The sequence below is a fragment of the Takifugu flavidus genome, chromosome 14, assembly GCF_003711565.1.
Source record: "Takifugu flavidus isolate HTHZ2018 chromosome 14, ASM371156v2, whole genome shotgun sequence".
Taxonomy (NCBI): domain Eukaryota; kingdom Metazoa; phylum Chordata; class Actinopteri; order Tetraodontiformes; family Tetraodontidae; genus Takifugu; species Takifugu flavidus.
In genome coordinates, this window is record NC_079533.1 from 6634549 (window position 1) to 6653976 (window position 19428).

Genomic DNA, 19428 nt, shown 5'->3' on the forward strand with positions numbered 1-19428 from the left:
CTCTGCTGTTAAAATCTTCATTTGTTTTCCTGAAACGTCCGATTCTGAAAACAGAGCACAGCAAACTGACCTTCACATTTCAGTAAAGAGTAAATTATACATGCAGCAATCCTTTAAATGATAAACGGGAAATCCAAAGGTGAGGATATGAGATTACCATATATTAGAAATATGATATTTGTGCAGCTGTGGGAGCCGTTTGCATGTGATTGACGGTTCTTTCTTTATCTCTCCCACCCCCCGGTCCCACGTTGCCTGCGTCATTTGTATAGTAGTCTGTGTTTGGTGTTTTTGTCCATTTTATTTCAATGATTTAATTAAAGCATCTTCGCGTCCTGCAGCCTTTCTAACACTTTAAAGTCCAGCGGAAGCGATTGGGGAGACGCGCAGTGACCCAGTCAGATAAAAATCTTGGCCGAGTGCAGTCGGAGATAATCTGGCATCTGTCCTGTAACCTGAAGATTATTCTCCGCTCATCGGGAGAGGAACTGCTGCCAGTCCTTCTGCTTCTTAATCCAAATCGAATCGAGCCAAACTCGCCAGGGATGAACAGAATTATGACTTCAATGTGAAATGTTGTCGAGCCGAGTTTGAATGGGGAGGGACGCAAATAAACGCCTATAAACCTGGAGTAGTAGGAACTCGTAGCGTCATGTAGTTTAACAGAATCTGAGGAGAATCGAGGAGAACAAGTTCAGATTTAACGGCAGGAAATGCTTGGTTGCAGAAAAGTCTCGCGTTATATAACGGACTTTTATTCTGAAAATTCGGACCGGAAAACATGCCACTCCCATAAACTTGACTTTCATCAGAGCGCGCGCTCTCTCTCTCCCCTCTCTCTCTCTCTCTCTCTCCCCTCTCCCTCTCTCCTCTCCCCTCTCTCTCCCCTCTCTCCCCTCTCTCTCCTCCCCTCTCTCCCTCTCTCCTCCTCTCTCTCCCCTCTCCCCTCTCTCCTCCTCTCTCTCCCCTCTCTCTGTCTCTCTCTCCTCTCTCTCTCCTCCCCTCTCTCTCCCCCTCTCTCTCTCCTCTCTCCCCTCTCTCCCCCCTCTCTCCTCTCTCTCCTCTCCCCTCTCTCTCTCCCCTCTCCCCTCTCTCTCCTCTCCCCTCTCTCCTCCTCTCTCTCCCCTCTCTCTCTCTCTCTCCCCTCCCCCTCTCTCTCCTCTCACAGGTAGATTCTGCAGAAAAGTGGACGCGTTTATCCCCTCTTCCCTGTTCTCCACCTTTTCCTAACCGGAACCTGATTTTCGTTGGAAAAGTTCTCTTCCTGTGACTATCGTTCGTCCCGTGTTCCTCCTGTGGCTGTGAGGTGAGGGGTGGGGGGGTGGAATTTGACTGGGGATGAAACTTGGGCTGCGCGTCACCATGGCTCGTCAGGTGCTCCAGCGCGTCCACAGAGGCGGCGTCCTCCTGGCATGGCATCCGCGGTGAGCTGGCCTGGAGCACCATGGGGAAAAGGACCACTCTGCTCTTCTTTCTCCTCCTGGCGACGCAGCTTCGTCTGAGCTCAGCGCAGGTCCTCCGAATCGGTGAGCGCAACAGCTGTTCACGCACGGAACCTGCGTGTTTGGAGCATTTGCTTAGACAGGAGAAGCATTATTGAGAGAGCAATTTGGTATCCGTGCTAAGAGTAAATCCAAAGTGGGGTTTTTTGTCATCTGGAAGATTTAAGTCCCATTTTAAGACCAAATGAATGACTTAATTGATACCGTGGGCGCGCAATTGCGTCCGTGGTGGATATTATGCAAATGTTAGAACACTGAAACAGGGACAATATATAATTGATATGATGATTAGACTCCTCTTGTGGCCGTGGCATGAATGCAAAAACCAAATATCATTTCACAGCATGTTGAAAATATGCTGTTGTGAACTTTTGTAACAGCATCATTTTCCATCTTATCTTATCTTATCTTATCTTATCTTATCTTATCTTATCTTATCTTATCTTATCTTATCTTATCTTATCTTATCTTATCTCGTCCTATGTGCCATCAGTCCTGCTGTAGAGGAGATAAGAGGGCTGAGAGGATCCCACCTGGTCCTGCTGCTGTGGGCTGTATTTGTTATCTGAGCTTCGATGTGACACTTTGAATCACAGCAACATTCCGGCTGTAAAAGTGCGTCTCTAATTGATTGCATAAATTGAGAATTGGGGTCACTGCCACGTGCCCCCCCCCCCCCCCCCCCCCACTGGAATGAATTCTAATTATGCGATAAATCATGTTTCTGTGGATTTTCTTCATTTTACATGCAGTAGATGATGTGGGGAGATGTTCCGATTTCAGCTCCACATCCTGCTTTTTGGAATATTTGGTACATTAATGCAAAGGAAAAAAAAATCCTCGTCAATCTTTGTCATTAATTTCCCCAAGAATTACAGATCTGCATTGGTCTGAACTGCTTTTCACTAATCTGTAATCTGAGGGGGCGCAGGTAGGCCTGAGTCCCTCCGCAGCAGATTAATATGAAAGCTCAACTCTTAATCTGCCCGTGCATCATCCTGGGGACCAGAAGGCCTCTACTTGGACGTTTGTGTGGCGCCGGGCTTCAAATGGGACGATGAAGGTGGTAATAAAGAAGAGAGGAGCCAGAGGATCTCTGAGATGAAATGGAGCGTCTATGAAAGCAGCTGGATCAGGTGCTGGATTTCCTGTTTGTTATGGACGGGGCGCTTTGGTCTGGCCCACAGTTGCACTTGGGGGGGGCTTCTTGTCTGGGTCACACCTTGAATTGCAGGACTCATGAAGATTGAAGGTTCCTCTTCCTCGGGTTCGAAGGCTCAGATGCCTCACGAAAGACTCAAGCCTGTAGAATTCTCCGTCGGTGACTGTGACCTGTTGCTTTGGAAGGCGTCATTAATTTCACCGGTGTTTACGTTTTAAGAAAAGTTGCCTTCTTAATATTATTGATTAGTTCCTTGCTCGCCAATAAATAGGCCATTAGGAATACAAACGAGGCTGTCCCGAGCCAAATGGCCAGAGGTTCGGCGAGCTGGCCTCACTGTGCCTGCAGATATATTACATACGCAGATAAATGGTGCAATTAGCTGCCTCATAATGCGATCAGTCACCGCGATGGCAGGAAACAGACGTTTTGCTGCACGGCGGAGGCTGCGGTCATAACGTTGTGTGTCGCTCTGTCATTGGTATGTAACGAGCGTGAGGCTTCTCCTGTCACACACAGATTGGTGTGATTGATGCCAGGCTGGGGACTTCTTTCTATGGAGCCTTTGCATCAGACCTGCTGTCTGTGTCCAACACGGCTGATTTGGGGCCCTGAGTTATGGTCAGCGTGGAATTCTGCTCACGCTTTGAGTTTGTTGTTCAGTAAAAAGTCCACGTGATATCACGATCTGCCGGTTCTTTCAGGCTTTCCCTAGAAAAGGACTCTTTCTGGTCACCCAGTTGTATGGATCCATCACTGAACGTGCTGTTTCCTGTGGTTGCTGGGTGACACCTGAGATCCCGCTTTTCTCCGCCCTCGCAGACGCATTATTGCTGCCTGCGGACAACGTGAACCTCACGGTCTAATCGTTAGATCTGTAAGTGCCGTCTAATCTGCCGTTTACTGCTGCAGTTCCAAAATGGGGCAAAAACAGGCATCACATTAGCCAGCCTCGTTGAGGAAAAAAAACTCCACAACCACAAATTGAGATAAAAACACCCAGCAGTGAAACGAAAGGTCGTCATCATCTGGAGTTGACATTTTAAAAACCCGAGCTGCATCTTCTTGTCGAAAAAAACCCCCACAATCTCTCAGTGGCGTGTTAAAAAGCTCTTACTGGTTGCTTTGGGTCGCACCTTTCACACCTTTAAATCTGTCTTCGAGTCCAGACGTGTTCCTGGGGAGGATGGACGATGTTCTGGGAGCAGCTGCGACACTGTTTATCAGTAAAAATCCCAAAATATTCCTCTCCACGGACATTATGGATGATCAGCCAATTGTAACCGATCAAGGGCAGCAACGCAACGTTGTGACTCAGGATTATTCGCTCTAAGTCAGGGCTGGCCCATATGTCATCAGACATTAGAGGCAAAATAAACAGGATCCATCATATCTTCTTTATTCACCCCTTTCATCTACACCACCCCTCTTTAAGGTGGTCTTAAAGATTCACCAGTGTGTTTGTCCTTCGTCTCTGTGTGCAGGTGGGATCTTTGAGACCCGGGAGAGCGAGTTAGTGAGCATGGACGAGCTGGCCTTCAAGTTTGCTGTCAACAACATAAACCGCAACAAGACCCTGATCCCCAACACGACCCTCACCTACGACATTCAGAGGATTAACCTGTTCGATGGCTTCGAGGCCTCTAGAAGAGGTGGGACGAACTCATCGAGCACGCGCTCCTGGGCCGATTCAGACAAACATGCATTCAAATACAACTTTATTGTTCTGCCGCCAGTGTGCGACCAGCTGGCCCTCGGGGTCGTCGCCGTGTTCGGGCCCTCTCACAGTTCCTCGGTCAGCGCCGTCCAGTCCATCTGCAACGCCCTGGAGGTCCCTCACATCCAGACCCGCTGGAAACACCCGTCGGTGGACAACAAAGACACCTTCTTCATCAACCTGTATCCTGAATACACCGCCATTGCCAGGGCCATCCTGGACGTCGTGACCTTCTTCAAATGGAAGAAGCTGACGGTGGTTTATGAGGACAGCACAGGTGGGGTTCGCACTTTTAAACATTCATCTTTCACGATTATTATTTGTCAAATGCCCCAAAAGTCGCTGCTCGCTCATCAGGATGTGTGACGGGCAGGAATACCAGCCTCCTGCACTCGGATTCAAGCCAAACATCAGCACGGATGACTCACCTGAGCCCTCCCGGTGACTCAGATGATATAAAATAGGGCTGCCGAAATGTCACGGTCCTCCTTTTTTTTATTATTATTACTTATTATTTTGGCTGGAAATGTCAGCTGGAAAAGGCAGAAATCCCCAAATGTGTGGTCGGTGTAGTGTGTGCGGATAGGAAAGGCATCCTGGATCACCCTGATCGCCCCATGGATCACCAGAACAGGCCGTGTGAGATGGATTTGCTGTTTCTTTTTTAGGCCTGATGCGAATGCAGGAGTTGATCAAGGCGCCGGCAAAGTTCAATCTGAAAATCAAGATCCGCCAGCTGACGCCGGGAAACCAAGACGCACGACCGCTCCTGAAGGAGCTGAAGAGAGACAAAGAATTTTTCATTCTCTTCGACTGCTCCTACTGGATGGCAGCCGAGCTCCTGAAGCAGGTACGCCCACAACTCTTCTCACATCAACATCTTCGCGACCTTTGTGGGCCACATTCCATGATTTTCGGAAGTATTTTGCACTTCACGCCGACACCAACAGGTGAACGATGCACGGCTGAAGATTTAAACTGCAACAAGCAAAAACCGAAAAATAAATCAATCGCAGCTTTGATTCAACTTTAACCATAGAGGGCCCAGAGTTCAATATTGCTGAAGTAACATTTAGATTTATTTTGTGAACATAATTTGATGCAAATCTGGCCGAGGCGCTGATGACGTGGCGCTGCAGAACTAATCACATTTAACATAAGCCCTATGGGCGGACATTTTCTCATATTGCTCTTTCTTCCTCTTTTCATTTCACAGCTCTCATCCATGGGGATGATGACAGAGTACTACCATTTCTTCTTTACAACTCTGGTGAGGAAATGATAAAAGGAAAATCTGCAAATTGGCTGTTATTTGTCGGCCTTTAGACTCCATCGTGAACGTGGCGTTGTAAAAAGAAATATGGCTCCACTCTCTCCGCAGGACTTGTTTGCCTTGGACTTGGAGCCGTACCGCTACAGCGGGGTCAACATGACGGGTTTCAGACTTCTCAACGTGGACAACCCCTGGGTGGCCTCCACGATGGACAAGTGGGCGATGGAACGGCTGCAAGGACCCAAACAGGAGAGCGGTCTGATGGACGGGATCATGACTGTAAATACCGCCGCATCGTGCCCACCAGCTTTGCTCCACCCTTCTCCCTGCGTATAGATCTGTGTATAGACGTGTGTGCCGTCTTCGTCTCACCCTGCAGACGGACGCGGCCTTGATGTACGACGCCGTGTTCATGGTGGCCGTCGCCTCCCAGCGAGCCACTCAGATGACTGTCAGCTCTCTGCAGTGTCACCGCCACAAGCCCTGGCGCTTCGGGCCACGCTTCATGAACCTGTTCAAAGAGGTAACGTTTGGTCATAGCTGAGAACCCGTTACATCACCACCACCGCCACAGAGCCGCTGCTAAGTTACTTATACTGGTTTCCTAACCGGAGGTGTCCTATAAACAGCCTGAATATCTGCCTACAGACAGAATCGGGGGGTTGGATGTGCCTGTTTTGATCTGTTTAGTCTTGATTCTGGCAGACGAGCGTGCCTGTCATGAACAGGCAACATTATCATTCAGGCCCCCACTCCTACTTGGAGCAGCGCCGTGTCTGTCTGTCTCTCTCCACAAAGCTTTGTTTTCACCACTGCTGCCCATCTTTGAAGCACCGTCCTCTTCTGCTGTTCATCTCTGGATAAGAAGCTTTTTACTGATTGCAGGCGCGCAACATTTAATTAAAAATTATGCATCTCTTTCTCACATAGTGTGAAGACACCTTTCATTTTCATGGCTGGAATCAATCCCTGGGCTCTTGTCTGCCCACGCCTTCTTATTATAGCACCCAAAAAGAAGCATCATGCTATTACAGACAAAACACACCAATGATTTCAAGGATCTTCGCTTCATGTTCAAGCCTTGGCAACTTAGCCCCCACCTCGTGTCACCCTGAAATTAGCAGCCCAGAGTTGGGAGACAGACAGGAACAGGAAAAAACAACTTTCTCTTTTTTTTGTACGCTGCTATATTTGACTGCATAATAACCATTTTATGTCATTTTTATCGTTTTTACAAATCCTTCTTATTCAGGATGAAGACTCGCTTTCTCTAAGCAGGAGTCTGGCGGGCAGCGATACATAAATTATAGTTAATGCTCGTAGGAATTATAAAGGTTATCATCCAAATATTTAAAGTATGTATAGCCCTGTGTTACTTGGTTTTTAAAAGAAGGAAAAACAAATTTCAAAAATAGTTCCTCGTGTGCACAAATATTACTGACAATGCGTCAATCAATATATCAATATATCAAATAAAGATAAGTGTATTCCGGTGTGATCATGTTGGTGTAAGGCCCACTGCATCATTTTCCCATTTTAAATTTAAGGGGGAAACATGAACATGCTGCAGTTTCCATGCCAGGCCACTAGTTGGCAGTGTGTTCTATGTGTTGCAACGGACAGACTTGCTACTTCCAGGGTGCAACAGCAACACCAGCATTTTTTGCCCGGTTGCTTGCTGTGTTCATGTGCTGGTGCCTCCCATTTCAGAACACTACAATTTTAGCCATTTGCAGGGAAAAAGAGGAACCTGGTGTCTGAAAACAGAACATTGAGAGTCGAGTTTTTACCTGAGAACGCTGCCAAAGTCCTTAATTCTGAGACAGAACCAAAACGCAACACAACATTTGGGTTTGGCCCCCTCACTTCTCTCCCATTACTCCCCCAACAGGCCCAGTGGGATGGACTGACTGGGCACATTGTTCTTAATAAGACGGATGGCCTGAGGAGGGACTTTGATTTGGACATCATCAGCCTGAAAGAAGACGGCGCTGCCAGGGTGAGCGCAGAGAACTGGAACAGCCAATTACACCACTCTCAAGCTGCCTCCACGCCGCCTCAAATTCACTCCATCAAGTGTGCGCATGTGTCTGTGAGTGTGTGAGTGTGTGAGTGTGGTGGTTTGGGTGCACGAGTGCGTCCCCGAGCGTGAGAGAGCCACAGTATTTACAGGCAGTTTGTTTTCACTAATCCACCAACCCGCTCGTCCACATTAGACATCGATAATTTTGTCCGTTAACAATCTCTCTCTCCGCTGCTTCTTCCTCCACATCTTTGTAAGGGTGTGAAGGAAGGCGGGAGTCGTCTCACCAAAAGGTGGATCAAGGTTTGTGCCAGCAGTGTTTGATCCCCCCTCCCCCACACTCTGTATTCCACACGCCTCTTCTCACCCCTGCCTCGTCAACCTTGTTTCTCCTTTATCCGCACCAATGTCGGGTGCCTGACGGCTCTTTTTGCCCCTTGTGCCCCAGTCAGTGCCCCAGTCTGACACCTTTCAAGGGTTAAAGCAGAAGTTGCGGTTATTATTCTAGAGTGAGGCTGAAGTAAGGATGGGTGAGGAGCCCACGCAGCGGATCTTTAGCCCTACCTTCATGAAACCTGCCTTTTCAAACGGTTCTTTCTGCCAACAGATTATATTCCTGTCTTATGTTACGCGTTGTGACGCCGTAGTGAATTTGTTCCCTCAAACACATCAGGAGTGTCAGTTGTCAGGTGGTGAAGCAGCAGCGGGGATTTACTCGGTCGTGTTTGCTCACTTCAGCAGTTTCCAGAAGCCTCCCCCAGCGGAGACATCACGACATCGCTGGAACATCACATAAAACGCTCGACTTTATGGTCATGAAAAATAAATTATCAGCCGGCCGCCGTGGCGTTGGTTCTCGGGCGCTGCGGTGTCGAAATAAAGGGTGACGAGACCAAAGTTGGCGCATTAACTGAAAATAACTTGTTTTTCCGACCCAATGCTTCAGTTTTTGGCTTCTCCCATCCGATTCTGGATGGAGATGAGCTGTAGGAGCAGAACTGTTGTTGGAAGTGTCCCCCTGGGCATGGAAAGTTCTGAAAGGTCCGTCTGATTTGGGCCGTTTAGCTGCTGTGCACGTCTAACTTTACATCTGAACATCAGATTTATTTCCTTCAGCCAGACTTCAGCGCCGCCTTGCGTGTGATATTTGAAATTCAAATGACCATTAGATGCCTTTGTAGCGCACAGACCAGGACCCTCCCACTGACTTTCAGGCCATTTATCTTCGAGGCTGAAGACAGAACGGTTATTAAAAGTCCTCTTTACGCGTCTTGTGGTGCAGCTAAAACATGCAAACGTTGGAGAGGTAGAGTGGTTTCTGCCAGGCTCTGGGTCAGAAAGCAACCAGGAGAAAACAAGTCATCGTTTGTGATCCTCTCGGAAAGAGGCAGAATCGACCTCGAGCACTTAAAGAGGAGCACAAACGAGGCTCCACTCATCAGCCTCTTAAGCAGCAGCTTTTAGGAAAATGTCACAGAATAGTGCAAAAAAAGGGGGGAGAATTGTTCCCATTAGCCTCCGTATGTCTCTTATTAACAGTGGAGCTTGATCATTTAATGGGCTTTAGCTCGGGGGGGTCTTTGCTCTGCTCTTAACCAGCCCGGGGGTCAGGATCCAGCTGCCAGGCGCCGCTTCTAATCTGATAACTGTCTGGATTATACCGCCTGGTCAGTGGGGGGGGGGGGTGTCCCAGCCTGAACCCGGCCCCCGCTCATTCCCTGGTCCTCCCCATCAGATTCTTATCATAACAAGTGGATAAATTTCTCATTTGAATGATGAATCAGCCGCCATATAATAACTTTACGCATAAATCAGATAAGATGAGAGTGCAGATTCTAAAGGCAGGTCCGACACGAGTCTCCGTCTGCTCTGGTTGATTCTGGGATGGCGCCAGTCAGAACAACCGCAGCCTTCAAATCTGCTGCTTCTTTATTTATTCTGACTACTACAAAATATGAGTATCAGGTCAGTCCACTCAGCAGAAATCCCATTTGGATCCCCCCAAAACTACTCCGTCATTTTCATCTTCACTGTACATGAAACCTTGTCCCCCCCCCGGCAATTTGCCCAGGATCACCCGAGCAAAGGGGGGCTAACGTGGTGTAGTGGTGCTGAGGCCAGAACACCAGCCAAGAGTGTCAGGTCTTATAACTTAATCCGTTTCATATTTTTCTGTCCAATGAATCATAAAGAAACTTTTCTGTTCAGATTTAAAGGCCAAATCGGGTCCTTTTTCCCCTTTCAGGGCAATCAGCATCAATAATCTGTATTACTGATACAAATGAGCTTTTTTATGGCTCTTTTCAAAATGAAATCCCCATTTCTTTCCCCCGCGGGTGAAATAGGCAACAAAAGAAATGCTTATAGCCCTTTTTGGACTTTCCCAGATTGCTGTGTGGAACTCATACAAGGGAATGAACCTGACGGACAGCCGAGACAAGAACAACAACGTGACCGACTCTCTGGCTAACAGGACTCTTATTGTCACCACGATACTGGTGAGCAGGAACATCGCACACGTCCCCAGATCAACGCTCCGTTTGAAATTTACCCTGAATATTCTTGTCTTGCTGAGCAGGAAAATCCGTACGTGATGTACAAAAAGTCGGACAAGGAGCTGGTGGGGAACGACCGTTTCGAGGGCTACTGCCTGGATCTCCTCAAGGAGCTCTCCAACATCTTGGGCTTCACGTACGAAGTCCGGCTGGTGGCTGATGGGAAGTACGGAGCGCAGAATGACAAAGGAGAGTGGAACGGAATGGTCCGGGAGCTAATTGACCACGTGAGTGAATTCCAGGCAGACACTAATGCTCGCTGGTGGACAGTGTTATAGCATGTTCCCCTCGAGGGAAACGAAAAGCTTGAATCATTCTGGTTTAATAATGTGAAGACGACTCTCATCTCCAACTCAAACCTGCCTCCTAGTTCTATTACCAACCACGTACCCGACACAGTTCTGGTTGTATTCATTTCTTCTTAATAGCATTTCTGCTCCTAAATGGAGTAATTCTTTTGATTGAGATGGCGAGTGGCGAGGCTGTCCGCAGGAGGTAAAACCTAATCGCTGCTCTTTGCAGATTTGGAGCGGTCGACAATTTTCAGCAACTGTTACCACAAATTATAGGCTAATTTTCACTTGGCACCTGGAGGACATTTCCTTCTGTTCCGTCCACATTATCTCGCTTTTCCAGGTTGCCGACCTCGCCGTGGCTCCCCTGACCATCACTTATGTCAGAGAGAAAGTCATAGACTTCTCCAAACCCTTCATGACTCTGGGGATCAGCATCCTTTACCGCAAACCCAACGGCACTAATCCGGGCGTCTTCTCCTTCCTGAATCCGCTGTCTCCTGACATCTGGATGTACGTGTTGCTGGCCTGCACGGGGGTCAGCTGCGTGCTCTTTGTGATCGCCAGGTTAACCACCCTTTTATTTACTCCTTTCCATCCTGGCGTACATGTCTGCGCAGGTTTCAAAGCTAATTTCTGAAATGTTTCCTTTTTTTGTGCTGCAGGTTCACCCCGTATGAGTGGTACAACCCACACCCGTGCAGCCCCTCCTCCACTCTCATACAAAACAATTTCACCCTGCTCAACAGTTTCTGGTTCGGCATCGGGGCTCTCATGCGACAGGGTAACGGATCCACATTTAAAGTGACAGTAGTTACATTAAAGAGGGTTTCTGTTGACGACAGGGGCGGCTGGGTAATATTCTTTAGTCATTATTTGCCTCCGCCGGCCATGTTTTGCCAGAAAGTCCAACCTGCCTTGTCAGCAGGTGGATGGAACTGCAAGTGTAGCACAGAACCAAACGTTGAGATTGTGAGTGAGCACAAAAGCAAAGGGAAACCTCGCGCTTAGCAACCGCGGTCGCAGCCTGCTTTCTTTGATCTTTTTTGCCCATTTGGTTAGATTCTAATCTATTTTTCTTTGTCTAGCTCTCCTCGTGTCTCTCGTTTTGTCTATCTAATGGGTGTGTGTGTGTGTGTGTGTGTGTTTGTTTTGAACCGTAATGTTTCCTCTTTTCACACTGATCTACAAACAGATGGGAGGAAATGATGTTTTTATGTACTGAGATTAAAATTCAGCTGGAGCTCTGCTGCGTATCTGGACAACAATATAACCTATTTGCCACATTCATCTTCTGGAACCGTCCTAATTCTGCTTTGCTCCTGTTTTTAACCCTCTTCTCCCACCTGCCGCCGGGGCCCCAGGCTCAGAACTGATGCCCAAGGCTCTGTCCACGCGTATAGTGGGGGGTATCTGGTGGTTCTTCACCTTGATCATCATCTCCTCCTACACGGCTAACCTGGCCGCGTTTCTGACCGTTGAGAGGATGGATGCGCCCATTGATTCCGCCGATGACCTGGCGAAGCAGACCAGGATTGAATACGGGGCCGTGAGGGACGGCTCCACCATGACCTTCTTCAAGGTTCGACTGATGTTTCCTACAAATGAGCCTTTCACTCCGTTTTCCTCTGAGGGGGGGCTGGTCTGCTGTGGTACAGAAGCTGCAGGCCCTGCAGGGGGCCACAATCATGTAACAGTAACGAGGTTAGAAAGGTTCGGGGGAGGGTCAATGCTGGCTCAAGGATGAAGGAATGTTCTGTGGGTTTAACCCTTTAGATGACCCGGTCCAGGGTGCCTTCCTGCCTCTAGCCCTCCGTTTTACATTTGCCGCACATCCCATATTTATGCTGTACAGCAGAAGGAGCTGTGGTGGCTCTTGTGATTTGTCCCAGTGTGTGACGTGTCCTCACGGCGCTGACGTCCTCGACCCACTGCTGCTCGCTCTGCCTCCGTCCTGGTGGCTCAGCAGGCCGATCCGTGCAGGGCTTTATCCTCCCAGATTGCAGTGAGTGATTACAGCTGCTTGGATGGGACGAGGCGGGCTGTGTTGATGGCTCGAACAAATTGAATCAGTTGGAGGAGATTAAGACCACAGCTGTCCCATTTTCTCTGACTAAGCAAGGAGACCCGCTCTCAGAGATGGAATCTCCCACACTATGCTGCCGAGTGTCTTTAATGTGGTGAAATACACGTACACACTCAGAGGCATACATAACCCTCGTGTGCTTGTCAACTCATCAGAAATCAAAGATCTCCACTTATGAGAAGATGTGGGCCTTTATGAGCAGCAGGAAGAACACGGCGCTGGTTAAAAACAACCAGGAGGGCATCACCAGGGTCCTGACCACAGACTACGCCATGCTGATGGAGTCCACTAGCATCGAGTACATCAGCCAGCGGAACTGCAACCTCACGCAGATCGGCGGGCTCATCGACTCCAAAGGTTACGGAGTGGGAACGCCGATTGGTAGGAAAACTGACACAAGATCGCATCTGGGACATTAATTCTACACCATTTCCAAACAAAACCCACTTACAGTTTACTTTGGAGGAGTTTCATTTTATTGGTATTTATTGGTAGTGAGAAGAGTGCATTAGGAAATCCACACTGCAGGGCTCTTACATCAAACCATTTACTGCACCGCTGAATAAATGTTTTCGATACAAATCCAGCAGTGGGTGAGCCGTCTTGTTTCATTTGTTCATGCCGGGCTCAGCATCTGTTCTCCTAGCTTCGCTCGTCTGCAGCTCCGGCTCTTTGTTAAGTGGACGAAGCCCAATCAGATATCCTGAAACGGTTTATTTACCGGTAGAAATGTGCTTTTAATAAAGGAAAGCCTCAGTTTAGCCTGAGCTGCTGCAGCTAATGCTAACTGCATCACATTGTGGTTAAAGTGGACTCACCTTGAAGCATCGTTAACTCCTACAATAAGTTAGAGAGTGATCAGTTTAATTGCACATGCAGAGGAAGCAGGGGCAGAGGGTTTTGCTGGGGGGCGGGGGGATCCACAGGGGGTTCATGATGGATTTGCAGGGAGTGGATGTGTCGCTTGGCCACTTGCTCATAACTGCTTTAAGGATGGAGCGTTTGAAAATGGATGTTCTAATAATGAGCACCTGTAGTTCGACGCAGCGCTATCTGGGCAGAGTTGAGGAGAGATGTCCTGAGATTAGCCATGCGCTATTACCTCCATCGCTCTTGCTAATGCTAGTGCAAATAAAACGACACAAATCCTAAAATAATACCAAAAAACTCAGTGAGACGTGATTCCTTTTGGGACACACAGCTGTGCATCTGTAGCATATTCAATTATATTGGGGTTTTCTTTTGCACCGTATGTTCTTGATAAATTTGGGGCCATCGCCACGATAATCCCACCTGCGGGAATGCTCTTTACTGCCACCCAGTAGCTCCTCGGAAGTGCAAACTTCCCAAACAGCTTGAATTTCTCACTTCAGGTTTCAGCTGAGACTTCACATGATGATTCCCAGAACCGGAATACCTAAAGTTGAAAGACCAGAACTCCTAACTGGGACTGTTTTGTGTTTTTCTCCCACCGCCAGGTTCGCCGTACAGGGACAAAGTGACCATCGCCATCCTGCAGCTTCAGGAAGAAGGGAAGCTCCACATGATGAAAGAGAAGTGGTGGAGGGGCAACGGCTGTCCGGAGGAGGACAACAAGGAAGCCAACGCTCTGGGCGTGGAAAACATTGGTGGCATTTTCATCGTCCTGGCCGCCGGCCTGGTCCTGTCCGTGTTTGTGGCTATCGGAGAGTTCATCTACAAGGCCCGCAGGAACGCTGACATCGAGGAGGTGAGCGAGTTCATGGCTGTGCTGTCATCTTGGTCACGCTGGTCCGAAGTGTAAGGGCAGCAAAACTTTAGAAGAAATGACCTAATTAAAGCAGTTTTGTTTTAAAGTGTTTTTAATGTCAGGGGAAGATTAAGCTCACTGTAGTTTAAGTGTTTATGCTAATTTCCTTCCTACCCGCTGTGTCGGGTTTGACTTTGGAAGTTTATACTCCAAACTAATTATATAGTTGTTAGATGCTTATTTGCTGTGGAATCACATGGATTTGAGACGTACTTGAGAGAAACAAAGAACATCATTTAAAGGCACAAAGGCACAGGAAGTAATGGAACATGCGGTTTGAGCTCTCAGCTTATTCCCGAGCTGATAAATGAGAAGGTTGTAAAGTCTCAGTTCATCTTGCTGCTGCAGCACAAGTGCGCACGGCCAACCGTGCGATGCACCGCTGCATCACGTTTTCCACTGCTTCATGAGAGGAATAAGCACATGTAAGCGTGTAATTACGCTAGCGCTGTACCTCACAAGTGCCGAAATCATCATGACGGTTTCCCTGCTGACTGCCGCGTTGAGGAGTTCTGTAGCTTCTTTAGACACAGAAACTAACCTCAGATTTATGCACTTCCACCCACATCTTGCTGCTTTTCTTTTCTCTGTCAGGTTTATTTCCTGTTTTTTGCATGCCTGATCTCTTTTGTGTTTCCACTCTGTTCTTTTGTGCATGACCCGTCAGGCCTTTTGTTTCTTTTACGGAGTGCAGTCCCGTCAGTTCCAGCGGCGCGGCTCCACCTCGTCCTCTGCCACTTCCTTATCCACTGATCTGGAGAGCGGGAGGCTGTTGGGGGACGACACAGAATAACCCCGGCATCACATTTACAACACGTACAAACCCTAGCGAATAGGTTTGTAGCCATGTGCACGTCACACAGCCCCACAGCCCCCTGTCCTCTGCTTCCCTCATGAACGTCCACTTATTCTGTTTTTTTCTGTAAAGTTCTCTACAGATAAAGAGTGAACATGGGTAACATGTTTTTTTCTTTCATTTTAATACAGCACAGGCTTGACTGAGCTTGTAATGGCTTCCTAAGTGACTGCACCCCCTCAGATTTGCATACTTTTATTGCAGGATAAACTAAAAGCACTCCAAGTTTGAATATACAGACGGTAATTAGCCGGAGCATTTATCAGGGAAGCTTTTATGAAGTTGCAGGGTTCTGTATAAACCTGTCTGCGCTTTTCATTCAGCAGAAAATGATTAAAATTCTGGATAGTTTGCTGAATGTTTGCAAACGCTCGGCTCTGTCCTTCGGATCCACGCAAGGCAAGACGGCCAGCCGAGCTTCTGTGAGCCGCAGGAAGCAAACGAGCGCATGGAAGCTGACGCTGAGAGCCGTTTGGGAAATTAAAAGATAAGAGGAATCATTTAAATGTTGTCCTCCTCGTTAAGATGCCCGCTAGCCTGTTTGGCAAACATGGGAAAGTGTCCGTGGTTGAGATGTGCACTGACACACACGTTCCCACCGGTCGCGCGTCAGACACAGAATACCTCCAGTTTTCACGCTTGAATCAGAGCTGGAGGAATAGATTAACATCAGAAATGTGGCCGATTACCAGCGTATTGATTTTAGCTGCTATTCAGCACAGTAAACATTGACTGATGTTGCTTCAGCATTAATAAGAAGAACAAAAGGGCTCTGGAAAAACGTTACTTGTGATGATCATCAAAGCGTTTCTTCTTTGTGAGGGAAGGAACAAAGAGGACTTAGAAAAAGGGCCTCAATCACAGGAGCAGCTACAAACAGCAGCTTGTCAGGTCTGAAAACAACCTCTGCTGCTGTCGCTAGGAAGAAATACGCCACATCGTTGAACACGTAGAAGTCAATGCGTGTAGGGCGCCTCTGCCAGCCCCCTTTCATTTTTTGGTTTAGTTTTGTTCTCTCATCTCCTGCATTCCTGAGGAGCAGGATTATTTAAGGACGTTGCTGAGGTCTCTAGGTAAAGTTAAAGCAAGCTACTAATAAACAAAACTGTAAATAAATGACTGTTACCTTAAATCAAGGTGTCACCGTGCACGGAGAGCTTCCACAGGCCTGAATCCATCTGGAGCTCGTCCCCTCTGATGCCGATGGCTGCAGGAATTCACAGGAACCCCTGCAGGGAGTTTTATTCATCCGAGAACAGAGACCATCAGATGGAAACGGGGGGAGCCTGTGCTGGGAATGATAATCCGCTGCACAAATTCTACTGAGCCTCGATTTCCCGACAAGCGGGATGGGAAATAAATGAGTATCAGTGCGAGGAATTATTCCGTGATTCAAATGATTATTCGGGAGACCCGGATAACTCAGGGGATGCTGGTTTCGCTTTGAATACTCCAGATATGCGTGAGTATCGGAAGCGTGACACCCAGCGTAGTCTGGCGAAGGGACGCTGCCGGTGATGAACCTCAGTGGTCGAGTCGCAGCTGCAAATCAGTTTTATTGTGGCGGTGAAAGTGTTATTGTTGCCTCTTTTGCAGCGGGTGTCATTTAGTGCCATGATGGAAGACCTGGGCATCTCCCTGCGCTGTTACCAAGGCATCCGGAAGAGATCGCGGCCGTACTGTCGGGCAAAGCCGGCGTGTGTCCTCTGCCAGCCCAGATGCACGCCGAACAGGCTGGAGGGGAGGCGGGACTCAAGCACATGAGCCTTTGGTCAGACTGGATTAATCCGTCTCCTCTGTGGACAATATTGCATCATCGATCACCTTTCCCTTCACGCCTCCCATCACAGGTTACACTCTAGATATAGTTTTTAAAGAAAAGCTTAAATTAGCTCGGAAGCGACAGAAGCTAAAAATCTAGCATGGAGAAGCGGTAAATGCTGGCTGTGGTTGATCGATCTGCAGCCGCACACTTTGTAAAAGCAGCAACTTTGTTGATGTATGATGATGTCGTTGCTTTTCAGAATAAACAAACACAAACAAACAAAAAGAAAGCAGCTTGTAAGCCTTGGCTGGATTATTTCAGTACCCCGCGGAATGAAAACCCATCTGAAAGCTGCAGGAGCACACCTCTGCTGCCTGTGTGCAGTCTGACAGGTCGGTGGTGGACGTCTGTCACTCGTTCACATGCAGCCTTGCAGAATTGGACCAAGCTCTGCTTAATCTCTTCATGTAATGAGTTTTCTCCTTTTTGGTATTCAGATTAATTCCGGGATTGGGCCCCAACCAATGTATTAGCGTTTAGCTGGCTCTAATCTCCTAACCCCATCTTTCTTAATCAAAGCTAAAGTCTGCATATATATGTATGTGTGTGTGTGTGTGTGTGTGTGTGTGTGTTGTGTGTGTGTGTGTGTGTGTGTAGATATAGATACAGATATCCCGTTTTGTAAACCATCTTGAATGAAGACAATGACTGGCATTCTGCTCTGACACCCTCACCTGGACGATGTTCCTCAGGGACAGCGTTCCTGTGTTGATGTTTCCACGCACGGATTTGTTTGCTCTAATCCCGCCACGTGGGAGCGACGACCTTGGCGGTTAAAGAAGTGGTGAGAGATAAACGGATCAGGGCATCTGTCTCTTTGTATCGTCCGTGCGAAGGTCAGGGATTATGATCCATATTGAGTATCGGACGCAGATGAAGAACCAGAGAATGTGTGTGTGTGTGTGTGTGTGGGGGGGGGGGGGGGGGGGGGGGGCAGACCTTTGCTTCTGCTTTGTTTTTAAAACCTTAAGAACAACAGCATCAAAAGAAAAATCCAGACAAATGAGACAACTTCCAGAACTTACTTCCAGTCTCTCTGTGTCTTATCCCGAGTCATTCAAAGCCGCCATGACTGCGTCATGAATCATTACGCGGGACTCTCAGCTGCACCTACGAGTGGGGACGATCCAAAGTGTGACGAGTGGCAGACGTGTGAATGCGTCCCATCCATCAGGAAGACACCAGCTCTCTGGGGCTGATGCAGCAGGACTGTGTCAACACCCTGTCAATGAAGACAAACGAGGGGGTGGAGAAGTGGGGGAGGACTGGGGGAGAAGTGGGGGAGGACTGGGGGAGAAGTGGGGGAGAACTGGGGGAGGACTGGTGGAGAAGTGGGGGAGAACTGGGGGAGGACTGTTGGAGGACTGTTGGAGAACTGGGGGAAGACTGGGGTAGAAGTGGGGGAGAAGTGGTGGATAAAGTTTGTGCCCCCTGATGGGTGGGCGGATGCACGGACCCTGACAGTTGCTTCCATGACTCCGTGCACTAACCCTCCGTGCACTAACCCTTCGTGCACTAACCCTCTGTGCACTAACCCTCCGTGCACTAACCCTCCGTGCACTAACCCTCCGTGCACTAACCCTCTCCATAAGGACGCAGCGTGTGACGGACACGCCGCCGCTTGTTCCCGCCCCTGAAATGGCGTTGGGGTTCTGGCTCCTCTCCTCCCGGGGCTCCTCTGGCGCTGCCTCAGGCTCCCGACCACCTGCCTCATCGCAACGCCGGAGCCTCCGAGCTTCCTGACAGCGTCACTCAACTGGTTACAGCTATGGGCATTTTTGTGGCGTGGAGTCATGTCATCCGAGACATTTAATTGGGCCCCGGCCACCGTGGGGGACGGTCGCCATTGCCCTGACGTGTTGCTCCTCGCCTCAGGGCTGCAGCCTGGAGAGACACCGTCCAGAGAGAGAGAGAGAGAGGGGGGGAGAGAGAGAGAGAAGAGAGGGGGAGAGAGAGACAGAGAGGAGAGGGGCAGAGAGAGAGAGGGACAGAGAGAGAGAGAGAGGGGGGCAGAGAGAGAGAGAGGGGGAGAGACAGAGAGAGAGGGAGAGGGGGGAGAGAGACAGAGAGGAGAGGGGCAGAGAGAGAGAGAGAGAGAGAGGAGAGAGAGAGAGAGGGGGGCAGAGAGAGAGAGGGGGGGAGAGACAGAGAGGGAGAGGGGGAGAGAGAGAGAGAGGACAGAGAGGGGAGAGAGAGAGGGGGGCAGAGAGAGACAGAGAGAGAGAGAGAGAGGGGGGCAGAGAGAGAGAGAGGGGAGAGGACAGAGAGGGAGAGGGGCAGAGAGAGAGAGAGAGAGGGGGAGAGAGAGAGGGGGGGGCAGAGAGAGACAGAAGAGAGGGGGGGAGAC

At 48.9% G+C, this 19428-nt stretch overlaps 1 protein-coding gene across 3 annotated transcripts; it reads left to right on the forward strand.

Annotated features, from left to right (window-relative positions):
* Positions 1-1130: 1130 nt before the first annotated feature.
* grik1a (glutamate receptor, ionotropic, kainate 1a) lies at positions 1131-17313 on the forward strand. Of its 3 annotated transcripts, XR_008953688.1 has the most exons (18): positions 1131-1526; positions 4149-4316; positions 4401-4658; positions 5050-5231; positions 5598-5651; positions 5763-5933; positions 6034-6177; positions 7546-7653; positions 10065-10175; positions 10256-10459; positions 10869-11092; positions 11191-11309; positions 11890-12107; positions 12767-12992; positions 14090-14340; positions 15068-15236; positions 15388-15498; positions 15583-16389. XR_008953688.1 is itself a non-coding variant. In XM_057054797.1 (17 exons), exons 1-16 carry the CDS (start codon positions 1445-1447, stop codon positions 15191-15193), a joined length of 2646 nt encoding a protein of 881 aa, XP_056910777.1. In that variant the 5' UTR covers positions 1131-1444; the 3' UTR covers positions 15194-15236; positions 16853-17313. The 3 variants fall into 3 exon arrangements, 2 of the variants coding, with proteins under 2 accessions (XP_056910777.1, XP_056910776.1); XM_057054797.1 differs by lacking the exons at positions 15388-15498; positions 15583-16389 and adding an exon at positions 16853-17313; XM_057054796.1 differs by lacking the exons at positions 15068-15236; positions 15388-15498; positions 15583-16389 and adding an exon at positions 16853-17313 and having other exon boundaries at positions 1132-1526.
* Positions 17314-19428: the final 2115 nt, after the last annotated feature.